The following is a 15,918-nucleotide window of genomic DNA, read 5'->3' on the forward strand; positions in this document are numbered from 1 at the left end:
GAGTGTTTCCTCGGCTACACATCAATGAACGTCGTGTGCGCGCGCACGTTTTTTTTTTTTTTTGCGTCAGCAAACATCGCGATAATTCCATCAGACGACGCTCCCCACTTCCTTCCCTCCTCCCTCCCTTTCGCCCTCCTCTCTTCCATCCCGCCCCTGCTACTGCAAACCATTAAGAAGACATATATGTTGTTTTTTTATGAATGGAGCGAAAAGGAAGGCGAGGAGGATGCTGCTGCCCCCCCCCCCTCTTTTTTTTCGCGATGGGGGGTGGGTGAGAAGGAAGAGGAGGTGCGATGGCGGAAGGGGGGGATAAGGGAAGGAATGGGAGGAGGGGAAATCGCATTTCATTCATAAAGTTTGGCTTTAAAAAATCATAATGAAAGGCCGAGACACGTTGATAAAAAAAAAAAAAAAAAAAAAAAAAAAAAAAATCACGACGCCTCTCGCCTTGAATGGCGCGACGCTCCTTTCCCTCCTCCTCCTCCTCAATCTCCCCTCCTGGAAAGACAAACTCGCCATATTTTTGCTCTTTTTTTTTCTTCTTCTTTTGTTTTTGTTTTTTACCTCCATCCTTTCTATCCTTCATCTCCATCATGTCAAGCCGTGTAGTTGTTCACATAGCACGCCTAATATTTATTTTGGCTGCTCTAGTGCTTGCATGTCCCTTTTTTCATTCATGTATAGATGACGTGCTGTTAATGGACATGTAGGCGGCTTTCGGGACACCAAATAATAGAGGAAGAATGCACCAGCACACATGGATGCATGTTTCTTTGTATTATTTTTTTGAACATATAATGATGATAAGATTTTTTTTTAATGATTTTTTTTAAAATCCCATATCGCGCTATTCATTCCGGAGGACTTACTCGCCCTCCATGGCTCGCCGTCGCCCGCTCGCCGGAGCCCACCGCGGGCTCTGCTCTCGCTGTGCTCGGCCTCCTCGCAGCAAACACACGCCGATGGGGCTCACATCGTCCCCGCATCCGCTCGCGCTCCTCCCCGCGGTCGGCCTCCTCTCGCCGGGGCCTCCTCGACGTCGTCTCGGCCGATCAGGACAGGCTGGAGGTTGCAGCAGCCATTTTCCGCTGGCAGCATCCTTCCTCCCTCCCTCCCTCCGTCCTTCTCGTCTCTCTCTCTCTCTCTCTCTCTCTCCCGCGCTACCTGCTGCACATCCGCACTAATCATTGACAGGCTCGTGCACGCGGCGCGGCCATGTGAGAGGGAGGCACAGCGGGACGGCAACGGAGCGGAGCGGAGCGGAGCGGGCGTGTGCGCGCGACGGGACCGTGCAGGAGGAGGGAGGATGCAAGCAGGACCACGGACAGCGCACGACAGGACGAAAATGGCGATTTGGACAAAATGTAGGTGCAATGCTGTCAACCGCTAACTTGCCTTTCCGCTTTTCATTCGCGTGTCCATACTTGCGTCGTTGCTGCTATTTGTTTATGCATCTTTCGCCTAAAGCATGCAAGGGGGGTCTGCGACGTGCGGCTGTGGAGCCACATGCATGTGGATAAAATATTCTTTAACTGAATTGATGATTTTGATTTTTTTTTTTCCCAAGAAAAAATTAATTAAATACTAAATAAAATGTCAAAGTCCGAATTTGTAAGTTGTCAGAGAAAAAAAAAAAAGAGCAAATGTGAAAAAGTTTTTAAAATTTCACAAAAATGTCCCAAAATTTAATTGCCATAAAATGTCTACAAAATCACCAAAAATCTTAGAGTATTTAATTAAAAAGGCAGAAAAGAAAATGTTCAAAAACTAACAATGAAATTTCCAAAAACAAATCCCGAAAATTACCATAAAATATACACAAAATTGAAAAAATATTTTTTTTAAATCAGAAAATTGATAGGGAAAAAAAAAGGCATTACAAATGTCCAAAAAATAGCCATAAAAAGATGGCAGATAATGACCATATGTCCATAAAATTGCATTTTATTATTATTATTTTATGATTATTGCGGGCTAAAATGCCTGATTTGCCTCTTTTTTTTTTGCGATTTGTTGTTGTTGCTCAAATGGAATGGAATGCTATTTATATAGCGCTTTTTTTTTTTTTTTTTTTTTTTAGCTGCCCAAAGCGCTTTACAAACAATGCCTCACATTCACACCAATTATCACCAATTATTGCCATCTCCAGCTGCCGGGCATTTCCTCCTCAAAATCATCAGCTTGCACTTGATCTCTCTGAAAAACGAAAATTACGACTCTTAACTACGGTTTTATGAGTCCCTCCCGACCGCCAGATGGCGGTGCTTCATTCACTGAAGGGAAGATTCAGTGATTGAAGCACCGCCATCTAGCGGTCGGGAGAGACGAAATAGAACGTACAGTACATTTGTACACTTTCAATTCAGGGAGTGTGGTGATATGATTCCGTTTATAACTCTACACAATTAACTTTGTATCATATTCTATGATTACATTGCATTTGGAACAAAATAGTCCACCGCCTCTTTCGTGCAGATCGCTTGCGTCCGCTGCACGTCTGCTGTGCGCATGCGCAGAAGGAAGCTTTCTTCTTCGTGAGTTTAGCTTCCATTTGACGTGATGGGCTTTCTTCTTCGTGACGTATTTCTTGTTGTAGCCACCGCTGCTTCAAATAAACCGCCCGCGGAGTCATATCAGGCGAAATAACACGAAACTGAAGTGAAACGTGCATTAAAAAAAACAAAAAACAAATGTAGTTGTTGCGGGTAAGTTCAATTTCGGAATGTTCTTGATTTTGCGTTAATAGTTGCGATCACGAAATCCCGGAGGGAAATTGTCAGACCTTTAATCAAGAATACTCAGTACGTCTGTCCTTCATTGCTTAAGATTGGTTCCTTTTTTCCTTCAGTTTTTTACAAGTGCATCATATTGCTTTTCATTTATTAGTAATAGTTTATCTTAGACCTGCGCGTGTATTTTTCTGCCTTCCTTCTCTGACCAATTTTATCCTTTCGATACTTCATGCCTTCCTTCCTTTCAAAATGTCTTGGCGGTCAGAGAACATTCGACATAATCATGGTGGGATTTTAGTTTAAGTGCTAAAAATAAAACAGCTGTTGCCACAAAATGTGGGGGAAAACATGATCAAAAGCTAAGTGGTTTTTTTCTCTTTTTAATCAAGTTAATTACAATTAGGAGTTCTGTTTGACTTTTACAAGATGGATGACACCAACGCGTGTCATCGTAGAAATACGGTAAACCTTGGCAAGTCTGGGGTAAAAAAAAAATAGCAACAACAACGTGAAAGTAAAGTGTTCATCCCAGATGGTGCGTCTGTCGATTCACACGATCATCTCCAGCTGCCTGGCGTACTCGATGACCTGCTGCGCCAACTCGGTGGACGGGATGCTGACCTCCTCCGTGCGCTGCTGCTGAATGCTGAACGAGTAGCAACCGGCCGCGTTGAGGCTCCAGCCGCGCTGAAGGACAACAAACGGCGAGCGCGTCCGCATCAGAATGTGAGTTGTGGTCGACAGCAGCAGCTCCTGCGGAGTGCGCTCATGTTGCGTTTGTGTGTAAAACGGAAGCGCGGGTACCTTCTTGGCGTAGTCGGTCATCTTTTTTGACGAGGAGAAGAAAAGCACACGCGTGGCCTCGGTGAATTGAATCTGCTCGTAGGCTTTCTCGATGCAGCCGGCGATCTCGTCGCTGCGTAAAACAAAGTTTTTTGTAGTGCAGTGACTTAAAAGTGAAATGTGTTTCTTGGTCAAGCTAGTCATTTTTTTCCTCTTGCTGCAGTCTATAAAAATTACAAATGAAGACTTTTTTTATACTCACACAAACACTAATGATGGACTGATATGTTTTTTTTCAAGGTCGATACCGATGAGTAAGTAGTCAAGGAGACCGATAACCGATATTTAAAGCCAATATTCATTTGTAGTGAAAGAAAAAACATTAGTGTCCGATAATCGGTCTATCCCTAACAAACGTCTCTCTCTCGTAGGATGAGTGATACGGAGGTTACTTGGGCTGAAGCAGGCAGTAGTGGTAGCAGCATCCATCTTGCCCTCACCGAGACCAATATTGCACCTGGCGATGGAGGTCCTCCCAAAAAAAAAAGCCAAAAGGACCTCCGCAGTGTGGGACTTCTTCACTGTCTGTAAAAACGATCGATCCAGAGCCATGTGTAAGCTTTGCAACACCAATATAAGCAGAGGTAAAGATCCAAACCATTACAACACAACAGCTCTACATAATCAGCTGTTATATATTCATCACATGAAAAAGCCCGCAGGATCGTCCACCTCGTCCAAAGCCGCAGGCAGCATTCCATCTTGCAGCGCCGCGTTTCAGTTGGGTGCTGCTAAGACGACGACATCTTCTTCTTCTTCTTCTTCTTCCTCGTCTTCACCAACGCCCGCCTCATTTGCAGCAACGCTGCTATTCCATGAAACCCATCGCCGGTCCCAAAAAATTACACAGTTGATTGGCAAAATGATCTGCACTGATCTTGAGCCTTTCTCGGTGGTGGAGAGAAGCGGTTTCAAGAATCTTGTCGCCTTTTTCGAGCCCAAGTACAAGATCCCGTCGAGGCAGCATTTCAGTCGAACGCTCGTGCCCGAATTGTACGAGTCTACGAGAGCACAGCTGGCGCAGTCACTCAAGGCAGCTTACGGAAGCGTCGTCAACCTCACGACCGACCAGCGCAACGCCCACGCGTACCTGTGCATGACAGGGCACTGATGCGAGCGCGCGGGGGACTCGTCGGTGCGGAGGAAAGTCGGGCTGCTCGACGTTGGCGTCCTGGACGTCGATCACAAAGTGAAGGACATCCTGCGCTGCCTGGAAGAAAAGATGAGGGAGTGGAAAGCGTCCGTCGGGCAGCCTGTCCGGGTGAAGTTTGTCGTGTCGGACGACGACGCGGCCATCATGGTGGAGGCGTTCAGCCAATTTGGGCCCATCCCGTGCGCGGTGACCGCGGCACTCGAGCAAGAGGACAGGACGGTCGCGTCCCTTCTGTCCAAGGCCAGGCGCATCTCCGGCTACATTCGCCGCTCGAGCAGAGCCAACGAGCTTCAAACGCAATTTAACCTTCCCCGGTGCACTTTAATCACCGATAAAAAAGCGAGGCAGAACGACACGTTCTACATGCTTCAGTGGCTGGTGGAGCAGCGCAGCGCCGTGCAGATGATGGCACAGGATTAACGTTGACCCCAACGAGTGGCGGCTGGCGTCGGACGTGCTGACTGTTTTGAGTCCTTTTGAGGAGGTGACGCTGGCGCGCTCCAAACGGAGCGCCTCCATCTCCGAGGTTATCCCGCTACTGCACGGCTTGCGCTCCGTCATCAGGTCGCTGCTTTTCGGGGCAAACAGTGAGGACGACTCCGATCGGGACGCCTCGGAAGAGCATAACCACGACGCCGCAGCCGAGTCCCAGTTGGGAGCGGTGGCGAGGAAACTCGCAACCAATCTGGTTAAAGAACTCCAGTCCCGCTTTGAGCCCATCTTTGAGAACACCACATTTCTGCTCGCCACTCTCCTTGACCCCAGATACAAGACGGGCTATTTCCCAAACCGCGTTGACGCGAATGCGCTGAAGGAGACGCTGTCCCGCAGGATGGAGCTCGACTGCGACCACGTGGCCGCGCCTGCAAGAAGCGCAAACGAGACGGCAGCCGCCGGCGGCACTTCCGTCTTGTCCTTCTTGCAGAAAAAGAAACGTGGCGCTCCCACGAAAAGGCAACTGCCACCATCTGACGTGGAGGCCGACCTGGCAGACGGCGATATCGGCCTGACCGACGATATCGGCCTGACCGACGATCCGCTCAAATACTGGTCTGGCAAGCTCCAGTGCTGGCCCAATGTGGCACACTTTGCACTGCAGCATCTCGGCTGTCCACCGACTAGTGTTCAGTACGAGCGCGTTTTTAGCGCCGCTGGAAATGTGGTCAGTCCGCAGCGAGCAAACTTCGACCCGAGCCATGTGGAACAACTGATCTTTATTAAAGTCAATGAAGATCTGGAAAACAGCGGAGGACTATTTGACCAGTAAGTAGAACAACATCTCGCCTATCCTGCTAACTCAGTCACGCGCACCTTAATTATTAATTTATTATTAATTATTAATAACACCCTTTAATATTAGGTAGTAAAAACTAAACAAATAAAGAAATATGTTGCATATGACAACTTTCATTCATATGCTTAGCAGTTCATTATTTCCTACTGCATGTGCTGTATTCAGCATTATTTTCCTAAGTTTATTAAAAAACAAAACAAAAAAAAAACAAAAAACGTTCTATTGTTTCTTTACTATTGTGATAAAAAAAAGGTGAATATTAATTTCCCAAACTGTTCTCTAAATATTTATGCATATGCTTAAAAAAATTCATAAGTTATTTTATTTTTTTTAAGTTCTAAATAGTTCCTTTACTATTGTGATCAAAAAAGTGAATATTAATTTCCAAACTGTACTGTAAATATTTATTCCTACACATACATTTTCTGAGTTTATAAATACTTGTTTTAAAAACAGTTATTCTTTTGTGATCAAAAGCATTGATCTGTTTTTTTGTCAAATAAACAAAATAACTTTTGATCAAGCCATATCCATTTCAAATTTTTTTTTTTCACTTCACCGAAACTTGCTTTACAAAGCAAAAAAAATAAATTGAGTAAAATATTGTATTAAAAAAGGCAACAGCTCTTAACTGGAAAAAAAAAAATCCATAAGTTCGGACGTTCGTGAGTTATGGTACGCCAGTATTTCTTTTCTCTTCTGTAGTGGACTGAAACAAATGAGAAGCAAACCATTGACCATTTGGTTGCCGTGCCAACGTAACCTTACCGAATGGTGTCGAGCAGGATGTCAATGAAGAAGGTGTAACTCTCTGCCGGGATGTTGCCTTTGGCCAGGAACACTTTGTTGTAGCTCCCCTCCATCAAATACTGGAAAAGACCACAAGAGACCTCGTTAGTATTACTAGGATCCAAAATATATGGAAAACACGCAACAAGGCAGCAAATTATGAATTGAGCTTACATTTTGGAAGCAACACACTACTAATGCATTCTAAGCATGACTATAAATCTTATCAGCATACATACACTTACAAACATGGCGTTTTAGTGTGCATATGAGGAGATGGAATAGCAATTCGGCGAGAGAAACGTTGCGGTTTGACCTGCTCTAAGGACACGGGATGCCTGATGTACACGTTGGTCTGAATGTCGCGCGCGCTCAGCCGTTCCAGTTCCGTGTGGAATTCCGACACGCGGTTTTGCGAGAGCAGGAAGAGCAAGTTGAGTCCGAGAATCTGGTGCATGTAGGCCGCTTCCGGCAGCTCCTCCCTGTACAGAAAAATCGACAGGGAAAATATGTCACTAATAATAATAATAATAATAATGCGTCTTTCTTTATCTATCTAAGCCAACGACGTATAGTGACAGGCAGTACAATTAAATGCACTTAGATGAGAGAAGGTAGAGAAAAAAAAACCTTCCTACTCACCAGTTGCCATTTACACAACAAAGCAACTTTGTGTAAGCAACTAAACAGCATCACACTAGTCAATTTGTGAATAAATGCTTAAAAAAAGGATTAAGAAAAACATATATTACTTGTAGTCAAAGTAGTAGCACTTGAGCTGGGCCATGTATCTCTCAAAAGAGGGGATGTCTTTTTTCAGGATACTCCACAGGGCTCCGATTTCAAGGACATCACCTGGAAAGAGCGAGCGATAAAGACGTTCGTCTCAGCATCGATCGGAATTTATAACAATTGCATAAATCATCCGAAAATACTCACGCGCTAAGATAAGCTGCTGCTTGGTGAACGTGGAACCGCTTGTGGGTAGAAAGTTCAGCTCCAATAAGGACACCTGTGATGTAGTGAACAATAATAGACATTATAAATTGATACTGGACAGATATGAGAATACTTGTCCCGTAACATACTGAAATATAAAGTAATATGTGTACGATTAGCACAATGTGGGAAGTAATATCATTGGCAGTGACATATAACATGCTGGAAAATAGAAATCACTAAAATTAAACAGGGAATTAGTAAATATTACAGTACAACTGAACAATCGATATTTATACCCAAAATGGCGTCCCTGTGATGATGAATTATTTTGACACGACAGTTGTCAAACAGCTGAACACTCGCTCCTACACTTTTGGTGCGTTTTCTACTCATTCTTGCTAAATAAAGTATCAAATAAGACTTACCCTGTTTTAATTACAACGTCAAGCATCAACATGTGCCAAATAAATTCTCAGTGGTATCGCTAATTTAGCAAGCTTGACCCTCCCGGTAACTAACGTAGCTAGCGACATGGTAGCCGTAAAAAAAACAAAAAAAACAGCTGTTGCAGGTTCGACTCCAGATGTTTAAATAAAACAACAACCGTCTTAAACATCGCACTGTACCTTGAGTTTAGTGAGTAGTTCGCCACATTTACTGAGATTGGGGCTTTTCTTGTTCCACTCCGCTTTCAGCGTCTCGTACAGCCCCGCCGTCTCTCTCAACGCCATGGTGATTCTGCAAATTACAGCACGACACCGCATGACGCGTTGCGGCAGACGTGTGTCGTAAAACCGGAACCTTTTTTTTTTTTTTTAAACAAACTAGATCAAGTCCGTGGCAATGAACCATTCGTCACCATTGCCGCCATATTGAATGTGGAAAAGTGACCGCATCCTGCAAAGGAGTTGATTCAACGACAAATTTAATGGGATTACAGTACAAATATGATTTAACATCACAAAAGTGAAAGGATCGATCAGTAATAGAATTATAAGAGTTAACAATAAGGAATTACAAATTACAGATATGTGGAAAAAAAGTACACAAGGGAGGAAAATACATTTCGATCTTAGACATTACACAATTCAGTCGGCAATTCTTTTAAATACTTTTTGTGTTATCTAAAGACCTCACACGTCAACACATCTTTGAAATTAGTCAAAATCTTTGACGAACAACCAAATTTGGCACGTGTTATATTTGACCAATCAAATATGGCGGTCACTCTGACGTATGGCAGCAACGGCCCAATCTGCTGCATATTTACTGTCAACGATGCTCCGCCCCTTCCCCTTTGGAGTCTTGTCAAGATGGCGGCATTCGGTACGGAGCGCTGGCTTAGCGCCTTGGCGAATCACGAAATTTTCAAGAAAATACGCGACAAGTTGGACTCGGAGCCCAAACCGTCCGAGCGAGCGGTCGCCAAGAACCTGACCTTTTGCTTGGGCGCTGACTTTTTCCTGTGGGACGACGTGGACTGCGTGTTGTACACGACCAACCTGCGCCAGTTGAACGCGGCGGCGGACGAGCACGGCGGCAACTTCCAAACGCTGCTGTGCATCAACCCGCCTCGCTTCCCGGTGTGCCAGCTCCTCCTGAGCCCCACGCAAGGCCACGTCGCGCTGGTGGGCCAGCGGGGCGTCTCGGTGCTGGAGCTCCCGCAGCGCTGGGGCAAGAGGTCCGAATTCGAGGGCGGAAGCAGCCGCGTCAACTGCAAGACCACCCCGGTGGCCGAGCGCTTCTTCACCAGCTCGCCGTCTTTGAGTCTCCGCCAGGCGGCCTGGTACCCGTGCGAGACCGAGGAGCCGCTGCTGCTGCTGCTCACGTCCGACAACACCATCCGCTTTTACGGCCTGAGGACCCCCCACACTCCGGTCAAAGTGGTGCCCGTGTCGCAGTCTGATGACGACGCGGGCAGCGCCCGCGCGCCGGCCCGCGCGCCGGCCCGCTCCTACGCGGCGTCCCTGGGGGAGGTCGCCGTGGCCTTCGACTTCGGCCCGGTGTCCTACGTCAAGGAGAGGCCCGTCTACCCGCTCTACATCCTCTACGAGAACGGCGAGACGTACCTGTGCCACAGCAGCCGACAGGTGAACAGGGTGAGCGTGAGCAAGCGCGTGGGTCCCCTGCCCATGTACCCCGCGGCCGAGGACAACTACGGCTACGACGCATGCGCGATCCTGTGCCTGCCCTGCGTGCCCGGCATTCTGGTCATCGCCACGGAGACGGGCACGCTTTACCACTGCGTCGTGCTGGAGTCCGAGGACGACGACGAGACGGGGCCCAGGTTCGCAACATTTATCAGGCATAAGGTTTTCTCTCCATTCACATGATTAGTTGAGAATAATATATATATATATATTTTTTGGGTGTGGGGGGGTTATAAAATGTCATATTTAGAGGTAAAATCCACCAATTTTTCCGGTTGATTCTCATGGAAAGTTAATAATAATCCTTAATTACCTATTAGATTAACTTTTTCAAATTAGACACTTTTTTTTTTTTTTTTTTTTTTTATAAATACAAATTGTATTGTGTTCAATGACATTCAAATATTCCTCCACTCGGCCCCAAATCAGCACTTCTCATTTGTTATTTTGTTTTGAATTAAGTATGTTGTAGTTAAATACTAAAGGACAACATATTATAAAACAAACGTTCTGCCAGTAATTAAATTTTTGGATTTTTTTTTTTTCTGTTATCGGAATTGAAATCTGCCAAATATCAGACTGTTTGCAACTTTGTAAATTCTTTAATTTGATTCAATTCCGGTTTTATTTGTAAGCGTTAACATAACATGTATTTATTTTTTTAATGAATCCGTTATCGGAATTGAAATCTGCCAAATGTCAGAGCATTTCCAACTTTGAAAACGAAGTCAGTTGTGTTTGAGATCGTCATGTGGCAAACGCAGGTGGCCGGCGGGCGCGGCGCCGTCGCTCTACGTGCTCGAGTGCGTGGAGCTGGAGCTCACCCTGAAGGTGGCGCCGGCGGCGGGCGACGACGACGAGCCGGACTTCACCTGCCCCATCCGGCTGCACCGCGACCCGCTGTGCCCGCGCCGCTACCACTGCAGCCACGAGGCGGGCGTGCACAGCGTGGGCCTGGTCTGGCTGGACAAGCTGCGCCGCTTCCTGCGGGCGGCCGACGACCAAAAGGACGGCCTGCCCGAGCTGGCGGCCGAGCGCCGCTGCGCCGTGGAGCACGTGGTGTGCACGCGGCCGCTCGCCGCCAGCCCGCCGGCGCCCGTGCAGGGCTTCCTGGTCGTGGCCGACCTGGCGCTGGGCGCCACCATGGTCTGCGTCAGCGCCGCCTACGAGTGCGTCCTGCTGCCGCTGCTCAGCTCGGTGCGGGCGCCCTCGCCGCCGCTGCTGTGCGCGCGCGCCGACCCGGGCTCGGCCGGCTCGCCTCTGCGCGGCCTGGCGGGAAACTCCTTCGAGCAGCACGTCCGCAACATCCTGGCGAGGGCCTCGGCGAACCCGCTTCTGCTCAAGGTAAGGTTTTCCTTGACGTCAGAGGTGCCGGCCATTTTTCAGTGGCCCGTGACATACGCTGAAAATGGCATTTGACTCAGTTCAGATAAAAACAACAACAACAACAACAACAAAAATGTTTGGAGATGGTCAAAGTAAGAAGGGAGGGTGTTGAAAAACAGGTGCCATTAACTCATTCACTCGCCGCCATTTTCACATTTCTCAGTCCCGTTCGCTCCCGGCTGTTTTACTGGATTTTAACTGATTTGCAAGGCCCACAGAATATTGTGTTCTGTTGCTATAAAAACTACCAAAAGAAAGATGAAAGTCTCTTCTTTCATCAGAAAAAAAAAGTATGTTTCTATCTGTTTATGTTTTGCAGCAATTAGCATTAGAAAAGAGCTAAGTTTCAGCAGTTTTCACAAATCTGTTTCAAATTGGAAGTCATTTTTTAGCTCTTTTTCCAGATGGCCCTGGTTGATCTCCTTTGCTCTGCTGCCACCTGCTGGTCGTTTGTGTAATAACTACCATGTCTGCAACCGTTCTTTGCAGTTGAGAGGCTGCATCAAAGCCTTCTGTATGCTCTAGCATAAAAAAATAAAATAAAAATAAAAAATAATTCCGTCTTTGGGACACATTTTTTTTTCTTTTGGTTGTATTTAATGTAAAAATATGAGAACGACTGCATGTATGCACTTTTTTTTTTTTAAATCAGATATTTTATTTGTATTTTCTTTTTTGTAAACTATAAACGGTAACAACAAAGAATACCGTAATTAACACTAAACAAAAACATAAACATCTGTCCATCTCCCCCAATCCAAACCTTTGGACCTTTAAAAAAAAAATCATATATTGCCCTTTATGACAACAATTGACCCATAAAAACAGTACATCCAAAAGAAATAAGTCATTAGTTAGTGGCAAACAAATAAAATGACTTGACTTTAATTTGCTCATCTACCTCAGTTGAAAAAGACGATTCTTTTTTCTTTCTGTCGAGAACCACTGTAGTGTTAGCTGACTGCGTTCAAACAAAATGGTCTCCCTCCTCGCGTTTGTCCAGGCGGGCGACGGCGAGCCGCCGCCCCAGGAGCGCCTCCAGCTGCTGAGCCGAGCCACGCAGGTCTTCCGCGAGGAGTACGTCCTCAAGCAGGACATGGCGCGCGAGGAGCTCCACAAGCGCGCCAAGCTGCTGCGAGGCCAGCGCGACGCGCAGCTGGAGGAGATGGCGAGCTGCCGCCAGCAGCGACGCCTCCTGCGCGAGGAGGCCGAGCGGCTGGCCGACAAGTACGAGGACGCCAAGTACCGGCAGGAGGCGGCGGCCGAGCGCCTCAAGCGCGCGCTGGCCGGCCTGCACGGCCGCCTGCCCGTCCTGGCCGAGAGCGAGAAGGACATGCGCAAGGAGCTGCGGGCCGTGGCCGAGCGGCTGCGCCACCTGGACCTCGGCATCAAGCAGGTGAAGATGAAGATGGAGTACCAGAAGACGCAGGTGGCCGAGGACGCGCCCTCGGCCGGCGCCGGCCGCGCCGGCGTCTGGCTGAGCGGCCCGCAGAAGAAGGTGGTGCGCGACGTGCTTCGAGATGAAGGCCAGCAGATCGTGGACATGATGAAGAGAGTCAAGGAGATGTCGCGCCTCGTCGCCATGAGGAGCTCCGACTTGGATTTGAGCCACGCGGGAGATGTCGCCAGCGCCGGCGACTGCTTTTCATGATGTCATCATGTTTCAAATGGTTGCTCTCTTGAATAAAAAGGTTTCATGTTTCTCAAACATTTGTCGAGAGCGGCACTGTACCAGAGTTAGAATTGTTTACGATTTCAGGGTTGTCGTCAGTTTAGTTTTTTCAGTGTTACTTTTACAAATGTAAAACGTAAGGGGGCTTGTTTATGTATTTTTTTCAATGTTATTTTTTGTTAACCAATTAAATTGCTCTTTAATAAGTTCTGTGTCCACACTAGTCTAAATGGTATTCGACGTTCAATGGAGGCTGAAGTTTGATGCAGCACCGCCCCCTGCTGTCGACTAATAATAGTGACGTCAAATGTGCTCACGTCACAATTCGAGCCCATAACACGTTTTACTTATGTGCAACTGGTGTAAATCCAAACGATTTTTTGTGTGTGTGTGTGTGTGTGTGTACTAATTGCGTTCAAGTATGCTGTCGCCTGACACATGAAAATGTCGGTGGGAAAGTTCAGCTTCCTGTTTTTGTTTTCTGACACAACCCCCAGTGAAACTTTTATATGTTTTTATAACGGTTTTGTTTTGTTTTGTTTTTATATATCACCGACCTGAATCGCTGATAGCCGTGCAAGTCGCTGACGTCACAGGGCGGCCATCTTACTCCTCCCATCTCGGATCTACAGATGAGACGTACAGCTCGTAGGCATTTGGCATATCTATCTTGTCATATATCCAGATCGGTGTTTTATATTAACATCACAGACCACTTTTTTAGCTACACCATGTCCCGATTATCACGTTACTTGAACGCAAACATTCTGTAGGCGAAACCGTCCATGTCGTGTTTTTTTTTCTTTTGGCCACCAGAGGGCACTCCACTCCCACATTCCTCCTCACCATTTCCGTGTTTTTGTTCAACTTGCACATTTGAGTGAGGCCGGGGTGCACTCGGAGGCGTGTTTGTTGTCGGGGTTCCCTGACGTCGTGCACACTTTCGTGTTTTGGTGACTGATTATGGAACAAGCTCCAACAAGAGTTCCTCTCAAATTGGTAAGCAGACGTTGTAAAAATAATCACACTACGCAATACTTTAATAAGGACAAAAAATAAGTACACTTTCTTACACTCTACTTAAAAAAAAAAATGTGTGGAAAACAACACAGAGTGAATTTAGCTGTCAAAAAAATTGGCGTTAAACACAAAACACGACCACAGCCCAGCAACAGGGTAACAACATGGCGTCCATATGTCACGTAACGAGCAGTTGACCAATCACAGCGTAGTAGCTCTCAAACCGAGTTGACCAATCTATCTTCGGCTCCTTTTACTTCATGAGAAGACACCGCCACCTCATGGCCAAATTTAGAAGTGCGTCAGGGTCGGACTTGGCACCAATTTGAATGGCGGCCCGACTAGCCAATGAAGACATGTTATGGTGACTAATGCCTGGCCGGGCCTGGCCCTGTATATTAAGTTTTAATGATTATTTCATCTTTATAATGTATTATTTCAACAACTGGGTTTTTACTAACAGACTCCCAGGCCCAAATGAGGGGCAAGGAGGCATGTCGGTTTGTTTGTTTTTTCGCTTAAAGGTACAGCGCGCCGATCCTGCGATGGAAACTGAACAGAGGCTCGGGAAAGAGATATTAATAACTCTCGTCTCGGCCCCCTCCACATTCTTCACATGTGAGTCAGCTTCAAGCCAGCGAACCAGCGAGTCACTCAGTCGGGGGAGGATTGCTCGCTCCTGTTTCTCATTTGCCGCCCTTTTCCACGGGAGGAGGAGTGGAATGAGCTGTCCTGTCCTCCTCGAAAAAAAAAAAAAAAAGATGGAACATTTCACGCAAACACGCACAAGCGCTCTCAACATACGAAGCTCGTCAAGGGAGCGAACACAAATAATGATGTGGATAGACTCCACTTTGTGCGGCTGATGTTGTGATTGGAAAATGGTGGTATGCACACTTGGCCCGAGTGAGTCAGGGTGAATGTTTATCAGGACGGCCTGCGAGAGAACATGACACACGGTGCAACTTACACGTTGCTGTAAATTCCAAATGATCTTTTCTTTCCATATAGGAAACCATGTGAAGGCAAGACAGTTGTTTAGTGGAAACTGGTAAGTGCGTCTGTCTCACAGTTTGGAGGTTCTGGGTTCGAATCTCATTTACTTGTGTGTAGTTTGGAACCTTTTTTTTTTTTTTTTTTTTTTTTAACCATATGTCCAACCCTGAATCGAAATGACAGATAGTCCGAGACAAGACACAGTCAAGTAACTTTATTGCTGCATAGCCGACATGAGGCCAGGCGGTGGCGCTGTGCACAGTAGTAGTCGGCGTTGTCGCCTTTTTTATGCGCTTTATTACAATCGTGTGACCAGAAGCAGCATTGAGACACACCCAAAAACAAAACAACAAAACACAGTGAGCACCAAGAGCGCAAAATGCTTTTACGTGGGGAGAAAAATAAAAAATAATATATGCTATTGATGCAAATGAAAGCGGCTACGTACACAACAGGTGAGCTAAAGAAGCGGCGTGCACGTCAGGTAGCTATAATACATCACGCTTAGGAGTCATGATAAATATACTGCAGTTATTTACCAGGAAACGACTTTTATTACGTACACCTGCACCTCTTTTCTGATCCAATGAAAGAACAGGAAGTAACTAGCTAACGTAAAAAAAAAAAAAAAAAGCTGCTTTCAGGGAAACTGGGAAAGATGGAAGTTTTTTGAGCTTCAGACAGGGAAATTTAAGTGCAGGTGTACCTAATGTTGCGACCAATCAGTTATTTGAAGCTAGCAGTGCCGCCATCTTGTTACGGGACGCTCAGCTGTACAAAATTCAAATGAAGATTTTGTATTTTGTATTGTCGACTGAGTGACAGGAGCACAAATCCTGGGGAGAAAAAAAAAACGGAGACACGTGGGAAGTGTCCGTTCATTCGTCACTCCTCTGTCCATCTGTCCATCAATCTATCATCACCATCTGTACATCCAT

At 46.4% G+C, this 15,918-nt stretch overlaps 5 protein-coding genes across 8 annotated transcripts in view; 2 read left to right on the top strand and 3 right to left on the bottom strand.

The window, feature by feature from the left end:
• The window catches only part of spred3 (sprouty related EVH1 domain containing 3), a 12,067-nt gene extending 10,889 nt beyond the window's left edge, over positions 1 to 1,178 (bottom strand). The window contains exon 1 of the mRNA XM_077542208.1: positions 873 to 1,178. Within this exon, the coding sequence (XP_077398334.1) occupies positions 873 to 883 (11 nt within the window). The 5' untranslated portion in view covers positions 884 to 1,178. The remainder of the gene's footprint in view (positions 1 to 872) is intronic.
• Positions 475 to 6,642, top strand: LOC144033848 (zinc finger BED domain-containing protein 4-like). 4 transcript variants are annotated; one of them, XM_077542211.1, is made up of 4 exons: positions 475 to 1,367; positions 3,303 to 3,461; positions 3,950 to 4,162; positions 4,234 to 6,642. In XM_077542211.1, the coding sequence occupies exon 4, from the start codon at positions 5,564 to 5,566 to the stop codon at positions 5,996 to 5,998; it is 435 nt and encodes a 144-aa protein (XP_077398337.1). In that variant the 5' UTR covers positions 475 to 1,367; positions 3,303 to 3,461; positions 3,950 to 4,162; positions 4,234 to 5,563; the 3' UTR covers positions 5,999 to 6,642. The 4 variants fall into 4 exon arrangements, 3 of the variants coding, with proteins under 3 accessions (XP_077398337.1, XP_077398336.1, XP_077398338.1); XM_077542210.1 differs by having other exon boundaries at positions 3,950 to 6,642; XM_077542212.1 differs by having other exon boundaries at positions 477 to 1,367; positions 3,950 to 5,718.
• psmd8 (proteasome 26S subunit, non-ATPase 8) lies at positions 3,100 to 9,678 on the bottom strand. Its single transcript, XM_077542209.1, has 8 exons — positions 9,195 to 9,678; positions 8,383 to 8,494; positions 7,754 to 7,826; positions 7,567 to 7,669; positions 7,131 to 7,296; positions 6,794 to 6,894; positions 3,540 to 3,651; positions 3,100 to 3,422 (listed from the first exon to the last, which is right to left on the bottom strand). The coding sequence occupies exons 2-8, from the start codon at positions 8,485 to 8,487 to the stop codon at positions 3,285 to 3,287; spliced, it is 798 nt and encodes a 265-aa protein (XP_077398335.1). The 5' UTR covers positions 8,488 to 8,494; positions 9,195 to 9,678; the 3' UTR covers positions 3,100 to 3,284.
• Positions 8,954 to 13,170, top strand: nup88 (nucleoporin 88). The gene is made up of 3 exons (XM_077542207.1): positions 8,954 to 10,043; positions 10,671 to 11,250; positions 12,296 to 13,170. The coding sequence occupies exons 1-3, from the start codon at positions 8,974 to 8,976 to the stop codon at positions 12,941 to 12,943; spliced, it is 2,298 nt and encodes a 765-aa protein (XP_077398333.1). The 5' UTR covers positions 8,954 to 8,973; the 3' UTR covers positions 12,944 to 13,170.
• Positions 13,171 to 15,179: 2,009 nt separating this feature from the next.
• The window catches only part of ehd2b (EH-domain containing 2b), a 12,904-nt gene continuing 12,165 nt past the window's right edge, over positions 15,180 to 15,918 (bottom strand). The window contains exon 7 of the mRNA XM_077541772.1: positions 15,180 to 15,918. This exon is cut by the window's right edge and continues 1,636 nt beyond it. The gene's annotated coding sequence lies outside the window, so the exon portion shown is untranslated.

The sequence above is a fragment of the Festucalex cinctus genome, chromosome 13 (assembly GCF_051991245.1).
Source record: "Festucalex cinctus isolate MCC-2025b chromosome 13, RoL_Fcin_1.0, whole genome shotgun sequence".
NCBI classification, from domain to species: domain Eukaryota; kingdom Metazoa; phylum Chordata; class Actinopteri; order Syngnathiformes; family Syngnathidae; genus Festucalex; species Festucalex cinctus.